The sequence below is a fragment of the Podarcis erhardii genome, assembly GCF_964252035.2.
Source record: "Podarcis erhardii genome assembly, chromosome: 5".
In the NCBI taxonomy this organism is placed as follows: Eukaryota; Metazoa; Chordata; class Lepidosauria; order Squamata; family Lacertidae; genus Podarcis; species Podarcis erhardii.
This window is the reverse complement of record NC_138509.1, coordinates 81,462,128-81,480,073: the sequence shown is the minus strand read 5'-3', so window position 1 is coordinate 81,480,073 and position 17,946 is coordinate 81,462,128. Positions and strand designations below refer to the sequence as shown.

The 17,946-nt window shown below is 44.5% G+C and overlaps 1 protein-coding gene across 1 annotated transcript in view; it reads left to right on the top strand.

Annotated features, from left to right (window-relative positions):
• The first annotated feature begins 3,091 nt into the window (after positions 1 to 3,091).
• Positions 3,092 to 17,946, top strand: part of LOC309342200 (uncharacterized protein) — a 29,485-nt gene continuing 14,630 nt past the window's right edge. The window contains exons 1-4 of the mRNA XM_081862572.1: positions 3,092 to 3,348; positions 13,519 to 13,550; positions 16,414 to 16,461; positions 17,328 to 17,378. Of these exons, the coding sequence (XP_081718698.1) occupies positions 3,311 to 3,348; positions 13,519 to 13,550; positions 16,414 to 16,461; positions 17,328 to 17,378 (169 nt within the window). The 5' untranslated portion in view covers positions 3,092 to 3,310. The remainder of the gene's footprint in view (positions 3,349 to 13,518; positions 13,551 to 16,413; positions 16,462 to 17,327; positions 17,379 to 17,946) is intronic.

Below are 17,946 nucleotides of genomic sequence, written 5' to 3'. Positions count from 1 at the left end.
CTGAGCATCTTTTTTTGCTAAGCTTCCTGCAAATAACCACAAAAACAGGCAGTAAAATGCAAAGGAAACCGATCACTTCTCACTAGGCATATCTTGCAGCTGTTTCATACATAAGGTTATTTCCCCCCCCCCCAATAGTTTGCTGTAAGTTAAAACAGGCAAACAGGATCCTATTATCTATTTCGTTATCTCTATACATTATTCAAATATTCACTTGCTGTAGCTTTTGTGTGCAAACCAGGGACAAATAATTGCACCAGGAAAAGGAAGGACAAAGTTTCCCTTGCAGCAGGAGAATAAATAGTCCTGTTTGTTTTAGCCATTGCTACTTGTACATGCAGACAAATGCACCGAAGGTAAGCTTTGTAGAATGCAGTGGTCAGGTAGCAATGATCTTTTCCCTATGGAAACCCTAGTCTCTTCTTGCCCCCAGCCCCAGAGCCACCTTGTTTCCCATTACAGCCAGCAGATATCACAATGTTCATCAGGAAGGAGTGCTTTTCCTCCCCGATATGAGTTTCATCCCTTGCCTCCTGGGCAGCAGCTGCTGTTAAAAAAAATGAGAGGCAGAACGTGGAGCTGGGATAGGCTTTTTTCTCCAGCCCAAGGGCCACTTACTCTGATGAACAACCTTCCAGGAGCCACATCCCCAGTGAGGGGCACAGGCAAAAGCATGTGGGGCAATGGATGCATGACTGTGTGAAGATGAATTCCATCCACACAAGTGTCACTGATGTCTCTATCAAGGCAGGCAAGCAAGATCCGCTATCACAGGTCAAAGGGATTCCATCCAAGCAAAGAAGAAGGCATGGAGCAGGGCCGAAGGGGCACATTTGGCTCATGTGGATTCCCCAGCCCTAGTGTAGGGCAAAGGCATAGGCCTGGTCCGTGCACACACTCTCTGCCCATAGATGCAGTGGTTTAATTCATGACATCTTCCCACCTCATTTATTGGAGGGGAAAGAATCATTTGAAACAGGTCACTGTCCACATGGGCCTCTTTGGGCCCTGTGGTGAGCAGTGGGTGCTGCTTCTCTGCCACCCAAATTGTAGCCCTGGCCTGGTGAATATGTATGTGTCAGGCCGTAGAATCGCAACTTCCTCGGAATGTCATTTCAAAGGTCGATGAATGAGTTTATTCATTCTTGGAATCTGAATTATTGGGGGGGCTTTCTTAAAAACCTATTTGAGATTGCATTAATTCATTGTGTATGCAGCTATGCTCTTTTCCAGAATCAGTGTGCTACTGCTCACGTTCCAATTGACCTCATGTTCAGTTGACTAAAGCTGAAAAGTATTTATGCTTATGTACTCTGAAAAATAAGTCGTGTCAGACTAACCTGATCTCGTTTTTTGACAGAATTACAAGCCTGGTAGATGAAGGGAATGCAGTGGATGTAGCCTACCTTGATTTCAGCAAGGCATTTGACAAGGTGCCCCATGATATTCTTGTAAAGAAGCTGGTAAAATGCGGTCTTGACTATGCTACCACTCAGTGGATTTGTAACTGGCTGACTGACTGAACCCAAAGGGTGCTCATCAATGGTTCCTCTTCATCCTGGAGAAGAGTGACTAGTGGGGTGCCACAGGGTTCTGTCTTGGGCCTGGTCTTATTCAACATCTTTATCAACGACTTGGATGATGGACTCAAGGGCATCCTGATCAAATTTGCAGATGACACCAAACTGGGAGGGGTGGCTAATACCCCAGAGGACAGGATCACACTTCAAAACGACCTTGACAGATTAGAGAACTGGGCCAAAACAAACAAGATGAATTTTAATAGGGAGAAATGTAAAGTATTGCACTTGGGCAAAAAAAATGAGAGGCACAAATACAAGATGGGTGACACCTGGCTTGAGAGCAGTACATGTGAAAAGGATCTAGGAGTCTTGGTTGACCACAAACTTGACATGAGCCAACAGTGTGACGCGGCAGCTAAAAAAGCCAATGCAATTCTGGGCTGCATCAATAGGAGTATAGCATCTAGATCAAGGGAAGTAATAGTGCCACTGTATTCTGCTCTGGTCAGACCTCACCTGGAGTACTGTGTCCAGTTCTGGGCACCACAGTTCAAGAAGGACACTGACAAACTGGAACGTGTCCAGAGGAGGGCAACCAAAATGGTCAAAGGTCTGGAAACGATGCCTTATGAAGAACGGCTAAGGGAGCTGGGCATGTTTAGCCTGGAGAAGAGGAGGTTAAGGGGTGATATGATAGCCATGTTCAAATATATAAAAGGATGTCACATAGAGGAGGGAGAAAGGTTGTTTTCTGCTGCTCCAGAGAAGCGGACACGGAGCAATGGTTCCAAACTACAAGAAAAAAGATTCCACCTAAACATTAGGAAGAACTTCCTGACAGTAAGAGCTGTTCGACAGTGGAATTTGCTGCCAAGGTGTGTGGTGGAGTCTCCTTCTTTGGAGGTCTTTAAGCAGAGGCTTGACAACCATATGTCAGGAGTGCTCTGATGGTGTTTCCTGCTTGGCAGGGGGTTGAACTCGATGGCCCTTGTGGTCTCTTCCAACTCTATGATTCTATGATTCTACTTCTCAGTCCCATTGATTTCAATGACAGAAGGAAAGGACATGCTAAAATCATCTCTTGAAATTAATGAGACTTAAAGCGGACTGTGCACCTTGTAATAAAAGGTTGGCTGGCCATCGGTCACAGATGATCTAATTGAGCTTCCTGCATTGCATGATGTTGTTAAGGACAGGAGAGCGCTGCAGGCAAAAACAAGCAAGATGCATTAACAGTCATGAGATTCCTGCATTACAGGGGGTTGGGCTAGATGACCCTTGGGTGCCCCTTCCAACTCTATAATTCTGTGTTAACTCTACAGCTGTGCGGTTTGCTTTTGTGGTGTGGAGAAACACACTCTCCTCGCACTCAGGGACGTTCTCCTCTTCACTGTGGCTTCACTGTGGTAACAACAACTAAGAGCCTCGCTCAATCGGGTCGAGAAGCCCAAGAAGGAAAAGGACTGCCCTCATTTCATATCTGAACTGACGAGGACCACCCAACACCTTTCGGAGCTAAGCGCGGAGTAAACCGCGCCCGGCTTCCCTGCCCTCTCGGGATTTCGCGCCTTTTCGATAATTGCCTCTCGGTTGCCAAGCCAACGCGCGGGGCTGGGCTTCGACCTGCTTGGGCTGCTGCTGCTGCTGCTGCTGCTGCTGCTGCAGGCGCCACTTCCCCTCCGGATGCGTCCTCGCCCGCCCCCCACCCTCCGGCCGCGCTGCCTCGCAGCTCCTCATCCTCCTCCGCGCGAGGGACGTTTCCCCCCAGCGCCTCGCCTCCGTGCACAATGACCAGCGGCCAGGAGTGCGGGCAGGTGCAGGCCAGGTGAGCCCGGGGCCCAGCGCGCGGGAAGCGGGCGGCGGCGGCGGCGGCGAGGCGAGGGTACCTCGGCGAGGCTCGAGTGGCACCAGCGCCGAGCCCTCGCTCTCACTCGTTTCGGCGCCAAAGGTCGCCGACCCCGCGCGCGAGGAGAGCGGCTTGGAGCGCGCGCGCGCTTCCTCACGTCTCCGGCGCCTGGACGCGGCGGCGGAGGGAGCACGCGGCGGCGCTCGGCGCGATAACAACAACAATGCAGGGCGCCATTGCATAAGCCGAGGAGGATAAGAAGTCCTGGCACTGAGGGGAAGGGAGGATGGCGGGAACGTTTCCACACCGTCGCCAAGGATGGGGGAAATGAGGCGTGGGGGGGGGGCATGAATCGATCCCTTCGCTCGAGGGGCGGTGTTCTGTGGTTCTTTGTGCCTTTCCCTCTTCTTCACGGAGGCAGGGGAAGTCTCTCTCTCCCCCCCCCCCCGACCCCATGCTCGGCTCCCCTCTCCCCACAGCCGCTGGGCGCCTCTCTTTCTCCTGAGGGAAGGCGCGGGCGCCTTTGAAGCGCCTTTGGGAGAGGCCGAGGGGAAGATGGAGACGAAGGCTGCGCGCAATGATCCGACCCCGGGGCCGGTGATTTCGCCTTGCTCCTCCGTGATGCGGAGGCAGGGCTGGGCACGGGGAGAGGGCCGCGTTTGCTGACTGGTAGGTAGTCCAAGCGAGGGTAGGGGAGTCAAACCGAAACGGAATACATACAGAAGAGCTCGCCAGGGGGAATGGAGAGTGACATGATAAACCAGAGTCTGGATAGCTCAGTTGGTTAGAGCGTGGTGCTGAGAACAGCAAGGTTGGGGGTTCGATCCCTTGCAGATTCCTGAAGTTGCACGGACTAGAGGATCCTCCGGGACCGTTCCAACTCTATGATTGTATGGTACTACTCACCTACGATTCTAAGTGTGTTGTGGTATAAGTAGGTTTCAAGGGACCTGCACAGAGACAAAGAAATATCCACATCACCTATTTGCACTCTCTATCTGTGGGAAAAGTGAAATGACGGTTGGCGATCTTTTAGGAAAAGGGATCAGAAGCAAAGTTTGCATAGTGCCACTTAACAAGTCCAGGATGTGACCCCTACCTGCCGGAATGGCAGGCGCCATTCTGATCCACTGCACCTCAAAATGGATATTGTAGACAGAAAAAGTTCCCCAAGATGATCTCTCTGCAGAAAGGTTGCAAAGTTTGGGCGCCTAGGGGTTATAAAAAAGGCAAGAAAGGTTGGAGCATGATAGAGGTGCATAAAATTATGCATTGTGTAGGGAAATTGGATGGGGAGAAGTTTCTGTCTTTCATGATACTAGAACCCTGGGCCATCTGCTGAAGAAGCCAATTAGTGGGAGATTCAGGATAAACAAATGGAAGTACAGTGGTCCCTTGGGTTAAGAACTTAATTCGTTCTGGAGGTCTGTTCTTAACCTGAAACTGTTCTTAACCTGAAGCACCACTTTAGCTAATGGGGCCTCCCGCTGCTGCCGCGTTGCTGGAGCACGATTCCTGTTCTCATCCTGAAGCAAAGTTCTTAACTTGAGGTAATATTTGTGGGTTAGCGGAGTCTGTAACCTTAACAGTATGTAACCTGAAGTGTATGTAACCCGAGGTACCACTGTACTCATTTGCACAGTATTTGCATAGCTGGGATGTTAGAGGAGGGGTAGTACTTCTGGTGGGGGACATGTCATTTTCCTTCTGGGGTAGTTAGTCCACCTGCACAGGAAAAACTTTAAGAACTTGAAATGTGCTACTTAAATACTAAGTATTATCCACTATAATCTCCAATAATAGGAGCATCAGCAGTAAAGGTAAAGGTTTTTTCTTTACCTAATAGGAGAATATTGGACTACTGTAGTGCCTTCCTTTAGAGAAATCCTTTAGACAGCTTCAGACTCAGCACTTAAGGTGCAAGTAAAGAAATAGGGACACGGGTGGCGCTGTGGGTAAAACCTCAGTGCCTAGGACTTGCCAATCGTATGGTCGGCGGTTCTAATCCCCGTGGCGGGGTGAGCTCCCATCTTCGGTCCCAGCTCCTGCCCACCTAGCAGTTCGAAAGCACAATTAAGTGCAAGTAGATAAATAGGTACCGTTTTATAGCAGGAAGGTAAACGGCGTTTCCATGTGCTGCGCTGGTGCCAGCTCGCCAGAGCAGCTTCGTCACGCTGGCCACGTGACCCGGAAGTGTCTGCGGACAGCGCTGGCTCCCGGCCTCTTAAGTGAGATGAGCGCACAACCCTAGAGTCGGACACGGCTGGCCCATACGGGCAGGGGTACCTTTACCTTTACTTTAAAGAAATAGGTCCTTACCAGCAGTCAGGATGCTTTTCAGCTGTTTACTGAAATGCCTGAAGGCAACATCTCTTTCCCTGCTCCCCACAAAATAACCATACACTGTTTCTTAGGCTAGACCTCTGTTCTAGGTCTGTAAATTTTTTGACCCACATATTCTGCAACTTTTAATTCAATCAGCTGAGATGTATTGCTTGAGAAGAGTGATACTTTCAATATTACTAATAAGCGGAACAGAAGAAATATAAGTACTAGCAAATGGTGGGTATGAGACAGGAAATACTTTTAAATATTGTATGGCACTATTATATCCTTTGTTATATCCTGCTATATTTCAGAGAAAGGGCGAGTAAGGCTGGATCTAGACACATCAAAGAAGCGATTCAGTTAAATGAATTGTAAACTTCATACAGTGGTACCTCGGGTTACAAATGCTTCAGGTTACAGACGCTTCAAGTTACAGACTCTGCTAACCCAGAAATAGTACCTCGGGTTAAGAACTTTGCTTCAGGATGAGAACAGAAATCGCGCGGCGGCGGCGCAGCGGCAGTGAGAGGCCCCATTAGCTAAAGTGGTACCTCAGGTTAAGAACAGTTTCAGGTTAAGAACAGACCTCCGGAACGAATTAAGTTCTTAACCCGAGGTACCACTGTACAGGAAAATCCCATTGGTGAAAAACGGGACTCCACAGCACCATCTGGTGTCACAGTGTTATAACGCATATAAAGTGCTTTATATTTATGAATGTAGCTGAGTCCTAAGACAGAAGTGTGTAAAATTATGCATGGCATGGAGGAAGTGGTAAGGTGTTAAGTGGTACATCAGTTGCTGAAATAAAAATATAAATAAAACAAGCCATAATAAAATCTGTTAGTGTTTAATGCACCACTTCCCTCTTCTCATCCCTGATCACCTGATGTGCCACTATTTCAAATCTTACATTCTTTGCTGGTGCACTTGAACACAGGAAACAATGGTTTGCAATTAAACAAGGATCCCAAACCATGGTTTGAGCCAAGCTTAAAAGCAAATGTAATTTGGTCAAGCATGTGGTTTTGGACTGGATTTGCTGGGAATCTTGAATTATGGTGCATGGGGGAAAGGAAGGAGCCTGAGGATTGTTTATGCAAGGATTGCTAAATATATGGCTCAAGGTTACATCTGAATGCACCTAGTTATAGGCATGGTTCACACCCTGTTTTGTCTCACAGAGTGATCACTTTTTGCTACCTTGTCAGAGAGAGAAACTTCTAGAGACAAGATATAAAAACACTGAGAAAATGACGGCCACATCCATCTCACACAAGGCCGCTCAGCCAAGTACCCATTCAGAGAGAATTGCTTTTAGAGAAAAGTCTGAGGAGATTATGCAAAAACATATACCTCATTGCCCCTGACAGATTCTTATCAAAAACACATTGAGCTTTTCATGGCCTCATTAATTGGTTTTATAGGTTGATGCTTTCTGTATATACAGCCATACCTCGGGATGAAGTAGCTTCAGATTGAGCGCTTTTGGGTTGCGCTCCGCGGCGACCCGGAAGTAACGGAATGCGTTACTTCCGGGTTTTGCCTCGTGCAGACGGTCAAAATGACGTCATGCGTGGAAGTGCCGAATTGCGAGACGCGTGGACGCGGGTTGCGTTTGCTTCAGGATGCAAACAGGGCTCCGGAACGGATCCTGTTCGTATCCAGAGGTACCACTGTATGGTATATATATTTTGAACTTTTCCAATTTTTGAATGATAAAAAAGTGTTTTAATTGTGGAGAAAGAAGTTGTTCCTTAGCAATTAAAAAAAGCATGAATAGGTTTGTCCTCTGAAGCTACACCTCCTGCCCCCAGTAATTTGGGGCCTATTCTTTTTTGTGTGTGTTTCACGCCTCTAGTTTTTCCTCTCCAGCTGGAATGATTAAAAGCTTACTGTTTCTTTTACATTTATGATCCTCATAAAATCATTAGCTACTGCCATGAGTCAGAGTTAGGTCATTGTCAAGCATGTCATTCTGTGTATCTCTTTATAATACACAGAGGGCTGACAACTCAGGTTTCAAAGTACATACTTCAGTATTATCTCACTTTGGAAGCAATCCTATGCACAAGAAGCTGGTGAAAAGCAAGCAGACATAAAGCCATCGCAGAGCTAAACCCGGTTCAGCAGTAGTGCTGCTGCTGCTGCTCCTCTGCCTAAGCCTGGCAGAGGCAAGAAAATAGTGTTCTCCACCAGGTTGCCAGGTCCTGTGACTGGGCTGAATGGGCCTAGGAACATTTATGGTCCTACCTCCACCATGCTGCTGGAATGCCTCTCTTTTGGGACTTATATCAAGCTCAGCTCAGCCAGCTTCAGCATATCACTAGCTGAGCCAAAGAACGCCAGCTGAGCTGGAGATCTGCTCACCCTGGCAGACATTGCCACCTTATCTGCCAGTTTTTGACCCTGCCCTTGTAGCCTCTTCTGTTCATTTGATACAGAGGTTTTGTGCAAGAGCAGTCTTGATGGACACTTCCATATTGACAATAAAGTTTATTCATTATCATTTTTGTTTACTAAACGACTTACGTAGTTGTAGATTGTGCTGGCTTCCCATACGTAGGATAGATCCCTTAAGATTGTATTCAACTGAGGCTTACTCAGAGTATACTCATTAGAACTAATGCACCCAATGTAATCGGGTCCATTAATTTCAGTGGGTCTTCTCTGATGAAAACATAGTTGAACACTGCTATATTCAATAGAAAAATGAACAACAATCAACGGCATCCTTTTCTTTTTGTAAGTGTGCTTTTATTATTTCTGGATCAATTTGTAGACAGATCTGTGGTCTGAGAAACACTGTTTTTTTTAAAATAATATTTATTACTTTTAAAAGAAGAAAAAACAGAAGCAAAGAAAAAAAAAACAAAAGAAGAAAGAACAGGAAAAAAATACAATAGAATACAACATAAAAACAGTACAAAACACAACCTAATCACTATAAACTAAACTAAAAAAACCCACTCCCTAACCCTAACCCTAAATAAAACAAATCAAAAACAATTTTTTAAAAAAATTACATCCCTCCTTTTCGAAACTCTTTCATTCCCTTGTTTCCTTGACCTCCTCTCACCTCCCTTTTTGTTTTCCACTTCTACTAGTTGTTTCAGCAAATCCTTTCCATCTTTCTCTATTCTCTATCATATTATACATAACATATTTTTTTTAACCTTATTTTAACGTTAAAACTAAAATACTTAACTCCTTATAACATTTCTGCTAAATCCATAAAATATCAATCCACCCATTTTCTATCACTCATTAATTTTGCAATATTTCTATATATAAACTTTAAATTTTTCAATCTTCTTCCATCAACTCCTCTCCCTGGTTTCAGATTCTGCCAGTCCTTTCCGTCAATTCCATATAGTCCATCAACCTGGAGATCTTATGTCCGAGGCTCTTAACTCTTTTCCAGGTCCCTTCTGCCGATCTTGTTCATATTCTTTAATGCTAGAGAGCAAATCTCAAGAAAACTCCATCTTAACAATATTTTTATTCCTTCTGGACAGTTCAGCCAGATTTCCATAGTTGAAGCTAGGGTCTATAAAGTGTTTCAGGTCGTATTTCAAGATTCTTCCAAATCCAAAGGCCCCCAAAACTTCAATCTCCTCCAAGTCCAAGTCCATGTCCCCAAAATCAATTAATCCCTGGATAGAGGGATCATTCCGACTTTCCTTCTTCAGTCCAAACCGGGAACCAATCCTCGAAATCTGACTTTTTCTATATTCAGTCACAAAAGGCATCAATTTATAGTCCTCAATTTGCTTCTGTAAAACTAAGAGTCCCACTTGTGTTATTTTAGGTTCGAAAACAACAACTTTCTCCTTTTCCTCCACCATTTGTTCTGCCAAAGTAGGTTCCTGTGCCAAGTCCTGAATTATTCCTGTGTTGATGCTCTCTTCTCGTATCAAATTAGTCACTTTCTGTTCCAAGTTATCAACTTTAAAAGTCGTGGCATCCGTCTTTTTATTAAGCTCTTCCAGCGAATGATTTATTTTACATAATAGAGTCACAATATCTTCTCCTATCAACATTTTGAATAGTCCAAGGTCAATCACTGGTTCTCAGAATCCTTATCTTGCAGCTGGAGATCCCCCAGTTACACTCCTATAACAGTTTCAAAAGCTCCGTCTAGAGGGAAACAGTCTCCACTTGTATGAGTTCTTTCAAGCACATAAACAAAGTTTCGATTTTCGGTTACTTTTCCTCCATTTTGAATGCAGAAGAGGACAATGGAAACAGTATCTTGCTCTTATTTCAGCTAGCTGTCAAATCCGTTCTGTCAGCGAACTTTCCCAAACGTCATCTGGTAGCCCATCCCAGTTTCAGAGCTGAGGTGATTTGATTTTCCCCTCACTCCTGCAGGCTTACTAAGTTCAAAATTCAAAGCTTCCCCCCTCTTCACCTGCCTCCAAGGGGGGTTCTGTATTTTTAACTGATGGAAATTTTATCTTTTATCAAAGGCTTTCAAAGACTTTAGCTTGTAACGTCTTTGCTTCAGTCTATTTACAAAAGCGGAAGGCGGACTTCCTGTTTATGACCCTCCCGCTTCAGCACCAAATTAAGATATTTAAAGATCCAATTTTCCATTCTACTCACGGGTAGTTATTTAAAATCCAATTGTCCACAGGAAAAAGTCAGCGCTCTCCAGCAACAGCAATGCGGCTTCACTCCATGAAAAAAGCAGTCGATTCAAAGCACCGCGCCGCTCACCCCACGTCGCTTTGGAGTCCCAAAACAGGGTTTCCCTGCGAGTAGGGGAGGCGCAAAAGGTGCCAGCCGAATCCCAGGTTCACAAGCTTTTCCCGCTTGTGATTTCAATGGGTCTCCACCTTCGCCGTGGCGGTCAGACCCTGTTTTCCACGGAGTAAGTTCCTCCTGATCGGAGGAGCTCAGCCATTGCCGGAGGCGCCAACCCGGAAGTCTGAGAAACACTGTTGTTGAAGTGGATAAATAATTTGAATAAATATTTTGCAGTGTTGTAAATGGTGTTATTTTATAATGAATTAAAAAATTGTGTGTGTGTGGGGGGGAGAAATGAAATTCAAACACAATGTAACCATAATTCTGGTGCACACATACCCTTTCATTTGTTATCTCATGCAAGCAGTCACATAAACAGTTAACTGGCACAGAAGGAAAACAAAAGCGTGCAAGGCACTCCTAAGTTTGTATCATTATTTGCAGATGGAAAGCTTAGTCATAAGTCTCAAACGGTTCATAGAGTTGACTGTCAGACTTTTAGGTCAATGTGATCAGCTATCAGTTTTTCTGAAGCTTATTGTTTCTCTAGCAGTGTTAGGAAACTGAGATATGAAAGATAGGAGCTAAATAGCACCTTACTCCTAGGTTATGGGCGCAACAGCAGAACATCTAGATGTGCTTTTTAAATAACAAGAATACAAAGCTGAAAATGAAAAAAAGCCAACAAGATGCCTATGGGGAAACCAGCAAGCAGGTCCCATTCACAAGAGCACTATCCCTTTCCACAGTTTCCAGCAATGGGCATTCAGAAACATACTTGTCTCTGACCATGGAGGCAGAGTGTAGCCATCATGAGTAGTAGCCACTGAGAATTATACCCTTCATGAATCAGTCTAATCCTCTTGAAAAGCCAGTATATCTGAATATAATTTATACTATATTCAGATGTCTCTGAACAGCAATTTAGCTGAATATCGTAGCTGAATATATGTCTTAAACATTCTCTGATTGTCAGCTCTTAACTTTGTTCTTCTGAGGCTGTGACTGTGTATTTTTATATCCAACACTTTTATTTAATGGATGGTTCACAATGCCAGTATGCAATGGATTGATATTTTGTAATCTGCCCCCCCCCCGAATAAGTATCAGCAGGAAACCATGCACAGAACTACAAAACTAGATATACCTTTAGTTTAAAATCGCCGCCTGCATGAACATAATGCATGAAATGGCAACATTTAATATTAGTGACAACACATTTTGAGAGAATTACATTTAAGCTAAGACAAAGGTTTCGTTGTTTCATTTTTAATCAGTGCTATAATGCTTATTGATGTTTTGGAGAAAACAAACAAGGCACTTAAAATGACATGTCTTCTTCTGCCCTACCCTTCACTACTGTTTTCTTCTTTGGTTTCCTAGGAAAGAAAATACCATTTCTCAGTGTCTGTTTTGTGGCTAGATAGCTTTATTTTTTCAGTTGCAGTGGCTGTTTTGTTGCAAAACCCAAAATGACTTGGTGATAAAACTTCAGGCACGAGCAACAGAAACCCAAGATGCAGTGCGTGTTTAAATGTGTAGAGATGTGGAAGAAAAGGCACACTGAAATAAAAATAGCAATTTTTAAAAAGCCACAATTAACAGGATTAAGCAGCATATTAAGGAAGTAATTCTAAGAATGGGAACCTGGCTTAAAGTACATACGGCATATCGAGACTCCGTTCAGGAGCGGGGCTACAGCTGGCTAAGCTGGTCTATGCCTGGCAGAGGGAAAGCAAGCCTTTAAAATAGAGTTTGATCTACAGCACACTTTTTGTGTTATGCTGGGCTGCCAGGTCATGTGACAGAGCTAAACAGAGTTAGCCCTTGCCTGATCTTGTCCCCGCCACTTCCTTAGAACACCCATATTTGAGGGCTTATGCTGGTGTAAGTTGACCCTTTTCCTTAAAAAAATAAAATACAGGTTTGCTGAAGGAATAGGATACATGTGGCCATTCGGGAAGGTGGGGGGGGGGGTAATGTTTACACTGTGGCTCAGAGTATATCTACATCAGCATTTTTGCCAGGGGCATCTGCACCATGAAAGCTGAACCAGAATATTCAAGTAGCATCCCAGTACAGTCACAATGCTGGTTTAGATGATTACAGAGATCTTATAAATTTGGCGTTATTTATTCCTACTCATTTGGAGGAGGGTGAAGTGGCTGTAAGCTTAGAGAGAGTCGGTAGGGTGAAAAAGAGAGAGAGACTTGCTTTGTTGGAGGCAGAGTCCTGGGTGTTATGTACTGAAGTTCTCACCCTGAGCCAGCAGGGGGATACTGTAGATAGTTTTCACTCAGGTCCACATATGCAAATAAGGGATTGAAAGTGACGTTCAGTGATTGGATAGTTACAGAAAGTGGTTACTCTTGCGTTGTAGTGGAGCTCTATATAAGCAGGCTGGCTGAACCCTTCAGTTCAGTTCTGTTCTGGCCTGTGAATAAACAGGAGCTGTTTGAAGAATCGCTGTGTCGTCTGATATGTTCACCCACAACTTAACACTGGGCACCTGAGGTGGACCCCAAAATGGCGCCTCCTTCCCCATCAGGAACGAAGGATGGTCGGGGAAGAGCTATAGTGGAACTCAGGGAGAGGGAGAAAGAAAGATCAACACTGGGATCTGCTACCCCAGTGGACCCTCTTGCCTGAGGCTTCACTTCACCAGGCCTCAAGGGCAGGCCCTTGTCACACACTGATTCCTCAATCAGCAGGATTGATGTACAAAGCCTTGTATTGATGCTGCTGAGCTTTGACTCTCTTTTCTAGACATGCTAGCGTAGAAACAGGACTGTGGAGGGGATAAGGGGTAGTAAATATAAGAATCCTGCACATTCACTCTCCTAAACAGACAACTTATTCATAGACTTCTCTGGTTAATCTGGTTGTTACAGTATAGCTTTATGTGATGGACAACACAGAAATGGTTAATGAATGAATGTATTCACTATTATGTTTGTGACTCAGTTGAACAATTATTTAATGCTTCAAAAATGCTATAGGAGAGCTCATATTTTAGTTCTGCAGTAACCAAAAAAATAAATAAATGGTTACATGTTCTTTATTTTCCAGTGAATCGGAAGTTTCAGCTTTGGATGATAAAGGTAACTAATTTTTGAAAGCCTATCATTTCCCCCCCAGTAGATTTGTTTCAAAGAATCATTAATTCTGTTGAAATAGATGTGGATCATGTTTGTATGCATGGTTGTATTAAATGCTGCACCAGTGTTAGGTCTCTGAAACGGTTTATTTTGTTTTTCTAATGTTTTATCACTGTTCTTCCTGCAGAGCTTTGTTATGTATTCTTATAAATGTATTTGAAATTAAGTAGTAATTTTTGAGACATCATATTCTATAGTAATCCTGAAGTAATACTTCTGAAGTTAATGGTCCCATGATGGCAAACAGCGGATTTGTGTTACAGATAGGTAGCCGTGTTGGTCTGCCATAGTCAAAACAAAACAAATTCCTTCCAGTAGCACCTTAAAGACCAACTAAGTCAGTTCTTGGTATGAGCTTTCGTGTGCATGCACACTTCTTCAGATACACAGCGGATTTGTGGTCAACATTTTACATTGATGCTTCACTTGAACTTTAAAAAGTCACCACTGCCTTTTAAACAAGAAACATTTATGTTTGTTGTGGGTTGATTTTCATGGAGGAAGGGCTGTAGCTCAGTGGCACAACATCTGCTTTGCATGCAGCAGGTCACAGGTTCAATGCCCAGCACGCCTGTGAATATTCCCTGTCTGAAACCATGGCTTACAGTGCAATTCTATACATGACTATTCTGAATCCCATTTCCCTGGAATTGACTCCTAGGTAAATAGATATAGGATTGCAGCCCAATCTTATGCATGCTTTCTCAGAAGTAAGTGTCCATTTAGATAAGTTTAATTCCAGTTCATGGCAATTTTTGCAGCTTCCGTTTTTAATATTTCCCATCCCGTACTATTCCCAAAGTAATATGTGAATGTTTAAAGAGAATTATGCACAAAATACTGAAACTCCGTTTTTTAAAAAAGCAATACAGTGGTGCCCCGCAAGACGAACGCCTCGCAAGACGGAAAACCCGCTAGACGAAAGGGTTTTCCATTTTGGAGGCGCTTCGCAAAACGAATTTCCCTATGGGCTTGCTTCGCAAGACGAAAATGTCTTGCGAGTTCCTGCGGGGTTTTTTCCCTCCCCCCCCTTTTCCTAAGCCCTAAGCCGCTTATCATCTGATCCGCTAAAAGCCGCTAAACCGCTAATAGCGCTAATCCGCTAAGCTGTCAATGGGCTTGCTTCGCAAGACGAAAAAACCGCTATACGAAGAGCCTCACGGAACGGATTAATTTCGTCTTGCGAGGCACCACTGTACTTACTTTTAAGATGTAGTCTTGGGGCTGCCTTAAAAATGTTTTTCTTCTTTCTTAGAACGGTTAATATATGCATACGTGCATGAAGCTGCTATAAATTACAGTTGCTGCAGCAGAAGTCTGAAAAGTATGGCAGCTAAAATACACCTGGGTTGTGACTGGAGCTAACAACATATGTTGTCCCATTGTAATGTTGCCTCGTTGCTCTTCTATCGTTTTCTGATTATGTGTGCTGCTCTGGAAAAAAATTAAATGACAGGGTGGCATGTACACTTTTGAAACAGGCAAGCAACAAACAAATTAAAAATATTGATTGCCCTTTTACTTTATGTAGACAAAGATTACAAGGATTTAGCAAGGATTAAGACCCAAGTTTAATATGTGCTAAACTAAAAGATGAGCTAATCACATATCAGGTTGCTACTGTGCATTGCAGAATAATAGCCAAGTTGACTTCCTCCTGAAAACACTAAGGATATGCCTTGAGGCTAATTACTCAGGCCCAAGCTCTTCCCCTTCAACTTTATTTTGAATGTTGCCTTGAGCAGCAGAATTATTCCCAGGGCAGGGTTGGGAGTAGCCAACTTTTTGCTAAAAAAGCAAAGAGGAATGATGCCTTGATCTGCTAATTCTTATGGATGGGAGGTACTTGCTCAGAGGTCTGCGACTGCAATTATTTTGGGGATAGGGGCAAAACGTGGAGCTGGAATCATTCCCAGTGTTACACATCTGGCCCATGACTCTGTGGAATAAACTTCATTTATTCCCTCGTGTTTGGGAAAAGGTGGGGAAAGACACTGAGTGCTGAATTCCCAAAGCCACTTCCGAACCTGAGCAGGAGGTGGGGTTGCAGGCTTCACGCCCACCCCACGTGAGCGGGGGCTGGTTTTCAGCCCCCGCGAGAGCAGGGGAATCGCGGCCGCGTCGTTCCCCCAGCCAGACAATTGGGTGGCTGGGGGGGCGGGGCCTGCCCTATTTAGGGCCGGCGCGGCCGGGCTCGCCCTCTCTTGCCAGATAGCCCCCACGTTTTCCCACCCTCCCTCCCTTTAGGTAGGTTTTTGACATTGCTATGGACTTCGGTCTGTCGCCGCAAGGGGCATGGTAGGAATTTTTCCCAATTGGCAATTTGCAGCCTTTTGGTTTTTCGCCTACCTCGTAGCAACTCGTCACAACTCCTCGGCATTGGCAGTTAGGATTGGTAAGAAGGGGTTAAGAGGATGTGTGTGTGGGGAGGAACACCATCACCTCCCCCCAGTGAATGAAGGGTGGTCCAATAAAGGACTCCGGGGGGCGTGGCCCTGTCCGAAGCCTATGGAGGTGTGGGCCAAAGGCACGCGCCCGAGCGGTGACCCAGGGGAGCTCCTAGTTGACGTGCCTCAGCAGGAGACTCCCCCCCCCTATGGTGTTAACCCTTCCCGTGTCTCCAGCAAATGGGCTGGAGCCAGATAGTCGATAGGACCAATGCCTAAGCCAATGCCTCTCATTCCTGAATTCAATAATGGCCTAATTCGCCCATTTAACCTTAAATTATGGTGTCTCGTGTCTTTATTTATCCTTGGTGGGGGGTGGGAACTTGCCACGCAACTGATATTTTATCTCCTCAAAACAGATAGTAGCAGTTCTAAAGATGAAGATTCTGCTCAGGAAAACAACTTGGGTAAATATGCTCGTAATGATATACCAAATACATGTGCGTTGTAACGGAAGTTGGAAAATGCTACCAATAATCTAAAAAGCTGAACAAACACAGAATAAATTCACTATTACAAAACAACAACCCAACAGTCTAGATTTAAGTACATAAAAACAAAGCAAAGCAAGAGTTAACTGACACTGATACTGGGCTTCCTGCACTCCAAGGAGCCTGGCTTAAAGACAGGTCAGAGGGGGAGATGGTCCTCTCACCAGGCTAGATGACATAACAGCTGCCGCTAGTATCCTTGCTTGCAGCAGCAAAAATGTTGGAGAGGCCAATGATAGTCTTTTCCCCAGCCTTCTCGAAGTACCAGCTGCTGGTGCAGGTCTTATTCTACAACCTCTTTCAGAAGAGCTGGTAGAATACTTTTTGCAGAGCGGCACTACAGTGTATTGGGGTTGTGTTACAGTATAACAGGGGTGCCCAAACATTTTTCAAAGAGGGCCAGATGTGATGAAGTGAATGTGCATGGGGGCCGACCAAATTTGTTGACCTTTTTTTAGGGTTGAAGTTGTTGAACCTTTTTAACGGTTTTACCCCAAAGTTGTTGAGCTATTTCTAGGATTGAACTTGTTGACCTTTTTTTTTAGGATTTGAGCCCAATAAATAAACTGCCCCAGGGGGGCTGGATTAGACCCCCAAAACAGACTTTGGACATGCCTGAAGATCAAACTACTACTACTACTACTACTATTATTAGTGTTATTATTAGTGTTATTAGTATTAGTATGTGTTGTGGTCTTAACTGCACCATTTAAAAAGTAAAGCTTAATGTTAAATCATTGTTTCAAAATTGCCAAGGCTAAATAGATTTTCATTTTGTCAAGGTAACGACAGTTCCCAAAGCGACTCGGAAAGCAGCTCTGAAAGCAAATCTGGTCAGTAATTGAATCATATTCTATATATTAACAGTGAATTTATTTTCTAGTGTGAATCTTTAACTGAAACAGCACCATTCACAATAACTGCAACCATTCACAATAACAGCACAATAACTGAAACAGCACCATTCACATATGAGAGGAACGTATTAAAGGTCGGAGGGAACCCCCCCCCCGGGAAGAACACTCTCCCCCACAATTGTCCAATGGCATCCCTGCCACACCATCCCCTACTGGATGGGGGGAGAGAAATGGAATGGATGATACCAGACAACAGCAGCTACCTGGCTGGCTGGAACCTTGGTGGGAGCACCCCATGCTGCAACACTTTGTTGTAGATCACACTTGTTTATATTCCCTTAATGTCTCTTTAAAATACATCTTAAATTATTGAAATGATAGCCACCAGATATGAATTTAAGCCACCTGCTTGCGTTTCGCTGGGCATTCCTTTTGCTGCATTTTGTGCGTGCGTGGCTATTTATCAGTAAAGAGAAAAAGGGGGAAGAAGGCAAACGCGACATTGCATTTGTTAAATATTGGTGTTTAGCTGGTAGTCACAGCA